Genomic DNA, 12368 nt, shown 5'->3' on the forward strand with positions numbered 1-12368 from the left:
GAAATCTTCTTTCAGTGCAAACACAACTTGATTGAAACTGTAATGAGTCGAGGTTGTAACAGTGATTTCATTTTCTAATCAGAGAGAAACGTTTGGAGGAGTGATTCAGTCTGCCGCGCCACTGTTTACTTTAGTTATCATTAAAACAACGTTTTGTTTGTGTACACTTTGTGCATGAGGGAAGAATACGTAACTCAGTAAAGAATAAACATTTATTTATTTATTTGACATTGATCAAGAGGATATCCAATGTTACAAAAATGAAATTGATGCCAAGACCCTTTACAAATGTCATAAATCAATGTCTTAAATTACTGCAAATGCAATCCAAAACAAAAACAAACCAGAGAACAAAAGCTCTTAGAAAAATGAAACCAGCTTTGTTGAACGGCGGGCGAATAAAGGTATGTGACGTGTGTGTGTGTATACTTACAATGTGAACACCACTCCAAATGCAAAGAAAAATACCCAACCTGAAAAGAGTTGACCGCAAGAGGAGGATTTGTAAAATATACCTGACATTTGCGGCCTTTTGAAGTGAATATCTATAGACACAGCACAGACGTAGGACTTTGAAAATACTGCATTTGTGGTTGTGATAACAATAACAAAACGTTAATTTATTGACGTTATCATTCCATCAATTGGTCTATGTACAGAATTATATATATATATATATATATATAGAGAGAGAGAGAGAGAGAGAGAGAGAGAGAGAGAGAAAGATGAGGGGCCATCTCATTTTCGTCAATTCTCTGTTCAGAAATCCCTGAACAGCGTCAAATATGGATCGATAAAACCTATAGTCAATAAAAATCCCACTCTGTTTTGCACGTTCCCACACGTAATGAAAAAGACCCGGAATTCTGTCTGTCACTATAGATCTGCCTTGATTTGCATACTGATAACGTAGCGAAGTCTTGCAACAAGGTAGAATTGTCTTCGTCCAGATTGTCTCGGAGTGTCGGAACAGAACATGGAAGCATCGGAACCATTCTGGCACAGCGGGTTCTAGAATGGTTGGGAGTGTGCTTCTGTCACAATGGTTGGCCAAACAATGGTTTAAAACTACACAAAAATAGGATATTGTGTTTCACATTCTAAAAAGACATGCAATCAACGTGCCAATTACATAAAATATATTGATGAGTCTCGTGAGGAGTATCGAAACATTCCTAAAAATTACAGTACATGCAACCTCTTAAAACTGAATACAAAGAATACAACCTCATAATCTCCAAGCATAGCCAACCATTTCAACTCTGTCTCGGTGTTTAAGGCACCTTGGTGTGTTTATCCTGTTTCTATGCCAGACCGTTGACATCCTCACTGCTGATTGGTCTCACTGGGCCGGTGGATTCCGTGTCAAAGCTGACCAACGGGCCGGTCTGTAACCGCCGGGGGGGGGGGGGTTGTGGGAGTTGGCGTTGAAGGCATAGGAGAGAGGAAAGTCTGCATTTGAGAACGGGAGTGTGTTGACATTGAGTCCATGGATACCATGTATAAGAGGACAGCAGAGAGAGAGAGAGAGAGGAGAGGTGGACGCCCTCTGGGTTACGCTACAGCATCTCCACGTAGTTCTCGGGGATGAGGCCCCTCTTCCCCTCCAGCTCCCCATCCAGCCAGCCTGGCTCCCTGGACGGAGTCACTGTGGAGGGGGAGAGGGGGGAGACAGGGGGGTGGAGGGGGAGACGGGGGGCGGAGGGTGGAGGGGGAGACGGGGGGCGGAGGGGGAGGTGGCAGACAGAGGAGAACCGGAGTTAGAGGCGGAGACAGCGGTCTTAAACGTCCGGTACTCAATCATTGTCAGGAAACACAGCAGAACTATGTGTAACTGTGGAGGGAAACAGATCTGCATCTTTCTGGTAATAAAGAAACCACAGATGGCAGAGAGAACGCACACACACTGAACACACAGAGAAGTGGTGTCGTACTTCCCCACTCTACTACGATCAGTCAAGACCCACATAGGTTGTTAATAGGATAATAGTTGAATGAAAATGGTAATACATTAGGTTTGGCTGGGTGGGGTGGAGGGTGGGGTGGAGGCTGGGGTGGAGGGTGGGGTGGAGGGTGGGACGGTGGGTGGGGTGGAGGCTGGGGAGAACGGTGGGTCTGAGGCTGGGGTGGAGGCTGGGGCAGTGGTTGGGGCGGAGGCTGGGGCGGAGGCTGGGGAGAACGGTGGGTCTGAGGCTGGGGCAGTGGTTGGGGTGGAGGCTGGGGCGGTGGGTGGGGCAGAGGCTGGGGTGGAGGCTGGGGCGGTGGGTGGGAAGCCCAAAACGTACTCGCACAGCCAGTGGCGAACAACTGCTCAGCTACGTTGGAGTTCTGCAGACTCGGCTCTTCAAGCCTGTCCCATGAACACGTGACATGTTTTGCATAAAGTGAGGTGGCTCCAGCTGCCGTCCTCCTTGATCTGCCTGCCTGAACCTTCGTGAGCTCCAATGCTGGAAGGTGGTGAGCAATATTATCTGCCTTGTGGCCTCATGCGTGACTGTAGACACGAATCAACGAGCTGAGACAAGGATTTAACTCATTCAGTGCCGAGGGTGAATAGAGTCGCCCAAACGGTCAACATTCGAGAGCGCCAAAGGCGACTTTATTGAAGAAAAAATCATTTTGTAGCCAATCAGAGTGTTGTTGCTAGGTAAACTCCACATAGAACACTTGGCACTCTAGGTGGTGAGTGTTCCGGAATCGTTTGGCAGTTGGTGAGTTAAAAAGGGGCGGCATCGCAGGCTTGATCAAACCTAAACTACAAACACACTTGTGGAGGCCTGGTTTGTTGCTCTTGGTCGACGGTGCTGCCGACCTGACAGGTTGGATACGAGACACACAGCCAGTCAGAAAGGTTAGTTGGCAACCAGATGCTTCTCCAATGCATTCCTGGCCAGACTCAGTACATTTCATTAAATATACCGGTGGAGATATGTTGATACATCTTTTCCGTCTCGTCGAGGGCCAGTATTTAATAATAACGCCTCTGGTTCATACGATATGTGATATTTGGCTCCTTCACTGCGCGGGTGTAGGTTCTTTTCACAGAATATGACTTCTCATGAGATGGAAATCCAACTGATATTAAATAAAGTTATGCCAGTGAGCTGTTTTATTGATTGAGCATATTTCAACCATGTTAGGTGAGGTATGTGGCAACAGGGATACTGCACAGGCCTACACGAGGCGTCGTCAGAAAAGTGGCGTTTTTTGCTCTGGCTTGGGCGGTTTCTATCACCTGTCGATGAATGCATTGGCAATTGACAGTGGAGGGCCTATGTCTTCAAAAATAAGATCATTCATTGTCGGTTTCAATATCAGCTAAGGAGCTTTGTTAAAAATGAAAACATGGGAAGATAGTCCCGAATAATATGTTCATTCTTGAATAGGCACGCAGTCATGTTTAACTGGCTGCTAATATAGTGCCTCGCTCAAGGACATCAGGCCATGTCCTCTTGTAAGGACGGACTCTCTCTATTGCGTCTCCCTGGCATTGTCACAGAGGAGAGAGGAGACACAGAATCAAAACAGAGGAAGCTCTCCCAAAGCCCTCATTTCCCCTTTGTGAGTGATTATAGCTCCCTCAAGCCGCTTCTCAGATGGATTGGAGAGTAAATTTGTGTCTCTCTCTCTCTCTCTCTCTCTCTTTCTCATCCCTCTTTCTCTCTCTCTCTCTCCCTCCTATCCCCTTCCAATTGATGATCAGATTGGCTATCCGGTTCCCTCCTGAATCCAATATGCGGGGCTGGTTGGTGAGTGAGCGACTGGTGTCTGGTGATAACACTTACCAGCGTTGAATATTGCGCCGACCTGGAAAGACAACTCAGAGACGTGCTCAGCCTCGCACGGGTACACCGCCTTGGCCTTCCTGCCTGGGACACTGAGAAATGAAGGTAATCAGTGAGCTGGCAAAGCTTGGGAAGAGGATTACTACACAGTTCAATCTGGGTCCGGCCATCCCTCCGTCCCTCTCTCTCTCTCTCTGTGTCTGTCTCTGCTGTTCTCTCTCTCTCTCTGTCTCTGCTGTTCTCTCTCTCTCTCTCTCTCTCTCTGCTGTTCTCTCTCTCTCTGCTGTTCTATCTCTCTCTCTCTGCTGTTCTCTCTCTATCTGTCTGCTGTTCTCTCTCTCTCTGCTGTTCTCTCTCTCTCTCTCTGCTGTTCTCTCTCTCTCACTCTCTCTCTCTGCTGTTCTCTCTCTCTCTCTGCTGTTCTCTCTCTCTCTGCTGCTCTCTCTCTCTCTCTCTGCTGTTCTCTCTCTCTCTGCTGTTCTCTCTCTCTCTAACAGAATCAGCAGGGCCCAATAAGCACAAGAACTTTTGGGGGGAGTGGGGGCGACTCTTCGGGTGCTATCTGGAGTCTAGACCCAGCCAGTGTACAGGATGAACACTCATCATGAATATTCTCTCTCTCCCTCTCCTTTTCTCTCTCTACCTCTCTGTCTCTCCCTACCCCTCTCTCCCTCTCCCTCTCTCTCTCCCTACCCCTCTCTCTCTCCTCTCCTCCCCTCCCTCCCTCCCTCCCAGGACTGGTTGTATGGCGAGCTGCAGACACGCACGGCAGCCCAGCCGCAGACAACCATCTATTCTGAGATAATTAAAAACTGGAGGAAATTCTAAAGCCTGGTTTTTCCACACAAACAGACGCAGAGTAGAAATTCCTGTTGAAGTCCGCCCGGGCAGTTCTTATTCAGACCCAGGTCTATACTGGGGGCGGTTATACCGGCTTTGAGACGAACATTATAAAAGTGAGTTTGAGGTAAAAGAAAAGAAACAGGGTTGTCAAAGGCATTACAGTCCAGTCCCGCCCCGCATACGCAGGTAACAGGCACGTTTTGGCCTTGACAAAACAATCCGTGTTTATTCGGCTGCAAGGTTGTTTTGCCCCTTTTGCAAACAGTTATCTCAACCAGCAGCAGCATCACCATGAAGAGAACTCAGCCTTCAATATCACCCTGATAAATATTTCATACACTTTCCACTGTGCAACAACATTGTAGGCGAAGAGTGCCAGAAAAAAGCGAAATAACAACAACAACAACAACAACAACAAACTAAGAAAGTTTGCAGTCAGTTTGAGTTGTTGATGTGATTATCTTCACCTGTGCTTCAGGAGTTTAAATATGTATAGCTCATTCTTCTGAAACAGCATATGGAGGAATGATGGTCTGTATCTACAATATATGCAAATAACACGGATGGCCCATACAATGACTTGCCCCTCAGCAATTTCAAAGCTGCTACATAGTCCCTGTGAGTCCACTCAAATAGTATGTGTGTGTGTGTGTGAGAGAGTGTGTCTGTGTGTGAGAGTGTGTCTGTGTGTGTGTGTGAGAGTGTGTCTGTGTGTGTGTGTGTGTGTGTGTGTGTTCCCGCCTGCCTGCCTGCCTGCCTGGAGAGAGTGAGAGAGACTATTTAAATAAAGGAGTGAGTTAATCAGAGAGTTTGACTGACTGAGTAGCAGTGTGAGAGTGAATAAAACATCTGACAGGAGTAGATATACAGTGCAGTACGTGGAGGAAATGAGCAAGATGGCAGTTGTGAAGGAATTAATAATATGGAAGCGTGTACAGGAGCTCCCTCCGTGTGCTGGGCTGATTAAAAGAGTGAGTGAGAAATGGTTGTCGAGTCTTAAAGCATTGTGTCTATTGTGGAGGGCTTTAAGGAATAGTCGGCCCAAATTACAAAACCACATATTTGGTTCCTTACCCTGAAAGGAGCCTACGGACAAGGACGGACTTCAACCAACACTTTGGTTCCGCTTATCTGGGCACTATCACTAAAGCGCTAACTGGTAGCATTTCTAACAAAAAGTGAATGGACCTAAATTAGCATGTTTGAAATGTCGTGCCCAAATCATCTCCAATGATCTGAAAAGACTCAGACACTAAATTTAAAGGCCCACATTAGTCATTTTGACGTTTGTTGGATCCTGGTGCTGCACAATTTTATTGCACAATGACACAGAAACAGTCAGAAAAATTGCCATTTATGTCAAAGTACATGTCGAGCTCTGAAGTGTGCTGGGGCAAGTGTGTTAGACTGTAAAGTTAGCCCCCCAGAGATAAATATAACTCCAAACTGTCTTTACCAGCGTTTTTTTGCGAGTGAGTCAAACAACCGTTCCACACAATTGATTGAGAACTGCTCCTAGTGATATCTGGTGTTACTTTTCCCATATAGCTCCGTCAATGTGCCACCTGGTGTGTCTGTTCTTTGAGGATTTTTGTCTAGAAAAGCCAGGAAGTAAAAAACTAGTTGGAGATGATTCAAGTGTGACATTTCAAAGAGAGGAGAGGAGAGGAGAGTTGAACAGAAGACAATAGAAAATGAAAGAGTAGGCCTCACTTCTCCTCTGGTCCGTCTCCATCGTCCACAGCGGTGGTGGGGGCTCCTGAATTCATCCAGGAGGCTGCAGCCTCACAGGACCTGCAAAATCACACACACACGCGCACACACACACACACACACACACACACACACACACACACACACACACACACACACACACACACACACACACACACACACACACACACACACAGGGGTCAAATGTCTGTAGCCACAGGCCAGTGCCAACATCACAATGACACACAGGCGCTCAGCCAACAGTGTGTGTGTGTGTGTAGATTCCGCCCCGGTGACCTTACGACCTCCACCCTCGACTCCAGTTCTAGATCAGGCCTGGATCTACATGACTCAGCTGTTTTCCCAAGCAACTTTGAAAGCAGTCGTAACTCACTGAGACGTTAATGATGAAGGAGAGGGAGGGAGCATCAGCGTTGGGGCTGAGGCATCTCACAGTACCAGTACAGTCGGACATTACAGCATGGATGGGGGGGGGGGGGGGGGGGGGGTTTACAGTAACAGCATGGTAGGACATTACAGCATGGATGGGGGGGTGGGAGGGGTGGGAGGGAGGGTCTACAGTAACAGCATGGTAGGACATTACAGCATGGATGGGGGGGGGGGTTTACAGTAACAGCATGGTAGGACATTACAGCATGGATGGGGGGGGGGGGTTTACAGTAACAGCATGGTAGGACATTACACCATGGATGGGGGGGGGGGGGTTTACAGTAACAGCATGGTAGGACATTACACCATGGATGGGGGGGGGGGGTTTACAGTAACAGCATGGTAGGACATTACAGCATGGATGGGGGGGGTTTACAGTACCAGTACAGTCGGACATTAGAGCATGGGTGGGGGGTGGGGGGGTTTCTGAACCTGGCATCCCGTACAGGAGAGAGGGGGGGGGGGGAAAGGGAGAGCGAGAAAAAGGGAGGGGAGGAAGGGAGAGAAAAATAAAGCGAGAGAGCGAGAGAGAGAAAGAGAAAAAAAGTAAGAGGGAGAAGTAGAGAGAGGGAGTGCAGGCTGCCCTGTTTAGGTTGGAGGAGAGCTGAGAGCAAAGCCACAGAAGAGCAGCAGCCATCCTCCTCCTCCTCCTCCTCCTCCTCCGGTCCAGAGGCAGTTTGTACAGCCCAGCCTCTGGTCTCACTCTGACACGTTTTGGGACAGAGATGGGGACGGCAGTGTGACACAGTGTACAACCACCTTCAGGCCTTTTCAAGTCCGGCCACAGTTTCTCTAAGTCCTGGAAATAAGTTTGTCTCCCCCTCTCCACATCTGACTTCTGGGGTCACAATCTGGCCCACGCCCTGCTGACACACCCTCTCCTCCTTACTCTCCTGTCTCTCTCTCCTGTCTCTATCCAATACAAACTGAAAAGCTATAAGAGTGGGACTGCCCCACTCTAAAAAAAATAACCTTTAAAAAGTACAGTATAACGGTAATAGCCAGACCTTCACAAGGTGCAAGCTTCACCAGCGTATCTGTGACGGGAGTACAGCAGAATGCACAGTATTAGAGGTCATCTGTGGGGGACGAAGACAACAGTTTTTTTTATGTAAATCTGAATGTCATTAGTAAGAGAACCATTAGTACCCCACACTTCGCCTGATGCTTTCAGAACTGTTATGACTAATAGGAGGCTGAACACATGTTGCACAATTGTCCTTGATTGAGAAAGAGTGAGAGAGAGACACAATCCAGCATGAATAAAACATTCACCTGGGAAAGCAGGTGGAGTATTATTCATAACTGTGAAAGTTCAGAGCTGCCCTCATTCTACTGTTTTTCCTAAAACATTTTTGGAATATAAATCTTATATATTATATAAAACTTGAGTTTCAGCAGGGTCCATATCCATACTACTACACAGTACCACGCCAACCAGAGAGAGAGAGAGAGAGAGAGAGAGAAACAGACAGACAGACAGACAGACAGAGATAGAGAGAGACAGACAGAAAGACAGAGAGACAGACAGACAAACAGACAAACAGAGAGAGACAGAGAGAGAGGAAGAGAGAGAGACAGAGAGAGAGGAAGAGAGAGAGACAGAGAGCCTGAGAGAGCCAGGCTTCCCTCTGTGCTCCATGCTTGCCTCAGGGCCAATGCTAATACAGCACATAATGAGTCAATTGCTGCTAGCCGTCGCTCCCATAGGGACGCTAATAAAGGCAATTAGAGGGAGCAGCTGGGGAGGGGCCAGAGGGACAGGCAGGGGGGGGGGCGGGGGATGGAGGTTAGTGCTGACGTTGAGGGGACGTCAGGAGGGGGGGGGGGGGACCTTGTGGAGATGGAGGTGGAGGTGAACTCACTCTCACTCGCTCTCTCTTTTCCTCTCCCCACCATCCTCCCTCCCTCTCTCTCTCTCTCTCCCTCTCTCTCTGCTACATCTCCGTTACACCCCCCCCAGCCCCCCCTTCTCTCTCCTCAATCTCTCTCTGTCCTCCATGCCCCTCTCTCTCCATCCCTCCCTCCCTCCCTCCCTCCCTCCATCAGGGGTCTGATCATGTCCAGTCAGGCCAGTGTGTGTGTGTGTGAGTGTGTGCGTGTGTGATTTATGGCTCTGCAGCGGCAGGGCCATGGTGGTGCCTGGCTGCTCCACATCAGCATGGTGGGACAGACACGCTGCAGTGCAGCAAATCCACTCTTTAACCTGGAGCAGCACCCACACTGTCTGATGGGCCCTGGGCCTGGGGGGGGGGGGGGAAGAGAGGGTAGAGGAGAGGGGAGTGGGGTAGAGGAGAGGGGAGTGGGAGTGGAGGAGAGGGCAGGGTTAGGGAGGCAGGGGAGGGGACGGGGGGAGCAGAGGAGAAGGGGATGGGAGGAAGGATGGAGAGGAGAAGGGGATGGGAGGAAGGATGGAGAGGAGAAGGGGAGGTGGAGGAGGAGAGGAGAAGGGGAGGTGGAGGAGGAGAGGAGAAGGGGGGGTGGCAGGAAGGGAGGCGAGGAGAAGGGGATGGGAGGAAAGATGGAGAGCAGAAGGGGAGGTGGAGGAGGAGAGGAGAAGGGGAGGTGGAGGAGGAGAGGAGACACTTTGGCCTCACTGCAGGTGTGTGAACAGCCACACATACACAGAGACAAAGGGAGATGCCAACTCTGGTTGGCACGCACACACGCACGCACACACACACACACACACACACACACACACACACACACACACACACACACACACACGCACGCGCACGCACGCACACACTCTCAGAGACACTCGAGGATCCACACACTCCTCTTCAAATCAAGACTTTAACAGGATAAAATGTTACGGATCGAATGGCAATTAATTGTCATCTGTGAGGATCTGTCAAGCACAAATCTAAATGATGTCAGGATAAACAGTTCACAATATTCACTGAATGCCACACGGTTGCCCTAGAAACCTGTCAAACGAACCGATGGGAAATAGATTCATCCAAAAAATTGCTTCTCCACAATTACAGCTAAGCCAAAGCGGGAAATCATTTCATGGCGGCTGCAAAAAAATAGCTTTTAAAAATTGTTTTTCTAAAACATGATCAGGGCCTGTACTTGAAGAACCTCTCAGAGAAGGGAACGACTCATGAGGGCCCGAACATTCGGGAACGAGAACATTTCCTCCTACTTTTGGTCTTTCATGGAGAAAAGCATGACGTGCCTTGCTGTTGTGCTGCTGGTCAAGTTGACCCAGTTTATAATTTGACATCACCGAAATGCTATTTCATTAAACATTTTCCATCTTGAGCCTTCATGTAATCCTCTAGGTAGGGGTAATGAATTTATTAAAAATATTTCAATTTCATTTTAATTGAATACATTTTTTTAATAAAATAAAATGTTAATAATTTAAAAAAAAGTTCTCCCTGGTACGCATGTACGCACACACACGCACGCACGCACGCACGCACGCACGCACGCACGCACGCACGCACGCACCCACGGATCAGCACCACCAACTTGACCAACCTCAACAAAGGACCACTAGATTCATGACTTGGACATGGTGGAACATACACACACTCAACACTCTCTCAGAGAATCCTTGTGATGTGGCATTTAACTGTCTCACAAGAGAGGTTTGTGATATGCGTGCGCACACACACACACGCACACACACACACACACACACACACACACACACACACACACACACACACACACACACACACACACACACACACACACACACACACACACACACACACACACACACTCTTCCTCTCAACCAATTACATCGGCTTGGGACCAGCGCACCACTCAAACACGCCGTCTTCCGTGGCCTTCCATTCATGGCTGGTCTTTTATGTTGTATGTTTATGTTCTAAGGGAACCCAAACAGGGTTCTGACTGAAAAGTAATTCTGAGAGGCCAAATAACTGCGGCCCAGGCCTCCACACTGTCAACCTACTGTATGTTTCTGAAATGGAAGGGTCTCTGTTTTGTTCATTTACTATCTAAAAGGCACAGTCTTCCCTGATTTCTGGGCTAGTGTACTGTACCCTGATCACAATGCAGAGCCGAAACAAGCTGAGCTGGGTCTGGGCTGGTGACTATGGTTACACATCCAGGTCCAAGAACACCTTTGGGATGTGGTAGAACGGGAGATTCACAGCTTGAAAGCGCACCTGAAAAATCTGCAATTCCAATCTGGAACTGCGTGATGCAACCATGTCATCACGGACCAGAATCTCAAAGGAATGTTTCCAACGTCTTGTGGAATCAATGCCACGAATAATTGAGGCTGTTTTGAAAGCAAAGGGAGGCCCTACCCGGTATTAGTATAGTGTTCCTAATAAAGGGAGGTTCTACCCAGTATTAGTATAGTGTTCTAACAAAGGGAGGTTCTACCCAGTATTAGTATAGTGTTCTAACAAAGGGAGGTTCTACCCAGTATTAGTATAGTGTTCTAACAAAGGGAGGTTCTACCCAGTATTAGTATAGTGTTCTAACAAAGGGAGGTTCTACCCAGTATTAGTATAGTGTTCTAACAAAGGGAGGTTCTACCCAGTATTAGTATAGTGTTCTAATAGAGTGCTCAGTGAGTGTATGTATAGAGTCTACCTAGTAGTGTGTATTTTCAGAGATAGATCCTTAGTATGCTTTGGTCATAACAAACCCAATGAGGCTCGCTTACATTAACACACACACACACACACACACACACACACACACACACACACACACACATATGATTACTGCACACACACACACACACACATATGATTACTGCACACACACACACAGATGGAGACATGCTCCCGTAGAGGTACACTGCTGCCTGGTTCCTATTATAGCAGGAATTTCATCCCAGAGCCTCCAGGCCTTGAGGGGGGGGGGGGGGGGGGGGGGGCAGGGGGTTGGGGGGGGCTATCGTCTATCGCCAGCCGAGCCCGCCTGACTACCCGCGCTTTGGGTGGGCAGGAAACGAGCGTGGACCCACCATTCTATGATCCACAGCTGTCCGCCAAGAGAGGGGAGATGAGAAGAAGAGGAGGAGGAGGAGGAGGAGGGAAAGAAGGAGCGCTACAGGGTAAACAGGAGCGCTACCGGGAGACACCGAGACAGAATTAGGGGGAAGAAAGAGGAGAAATGAGGCGAGACATTGATGTTGGCGGAGAAGATAAATCATACTACAGAGAGAGAGAGAGAGAGAGGGAGGGAGGGAGGGACAGAGAGAGAGTTATTGTAAGAGGCAGTGCATTGTGGTTGTATTTGTGTATGATGATGCAGATTTTCCCAGAAGCAAGAAGCAGCAGAGGCAGCTATTCTGGAACAGATGGACTTCTGTAAATAACATTCCAGGTGCGTCGTCACAGAGCGCCGTGTGATCGCACGTTCCAGCGTGGCAGGACCTGTAGCTCGGCTCTCAAACTCTCCCGGTTTTCCAAAAACGCTCCCACACGACCCCCTCGCCCCGAGGCGCTGCTGTAGATCGGAGGGGGACGGGGGTAGGTGGAAAGCGACAGGCCAACGTTTCTCACCGGGCCAACCAGAGGGCAGGGTCTGGAGCTAGGCTTATTACCCTACCGCTGCTTACATCCATCCAAT

General features: G+C 48.6%; 1 protein-coding gene across 1 annotated transcript in view; it reads right to left on the reverse strand.

Moving 5' to 3' along the window:
• Positions 1 to 207: 207 nt before the first annotated feature.
• The window catches only part of arhgap10 (Rho GTPase activating protein 10), a gene marked incomplete at its 5' end in the record, with an annotated part of 57288 nt that continues 45127 nt past the window's right edge, over positions 208 to 12368 (reverse strand). The window contains 3 exons of the mRNA XM_083693228.1: positions 208 to 1648; positions 3786 to 3877; positions 6342 to 6422. Coding sequence (XP_083549354.1) covers positions 1560 to 1648; positions 3786 to 3877; positions 6342 to 6422 — 262 coding nt within the window. The 3' untranslated portion in view covers positions 208 to 1559. The remainder of the gene's footprint in view (positions 1649 to 3785; positions 3878 to 6341; positions 6423 to 12368) is intronic.

The sequence above is a fragment of the Argentina silus genome (assembly GCF_951799395.1).
Source record: "Argentina silus genome assembly, chromosome: 21".
NCBI lineage: Eukaryota > Metazoa > Chordata > Actinopteri > Argentiniformes > Argentinidae > Argentina > Argentina silus.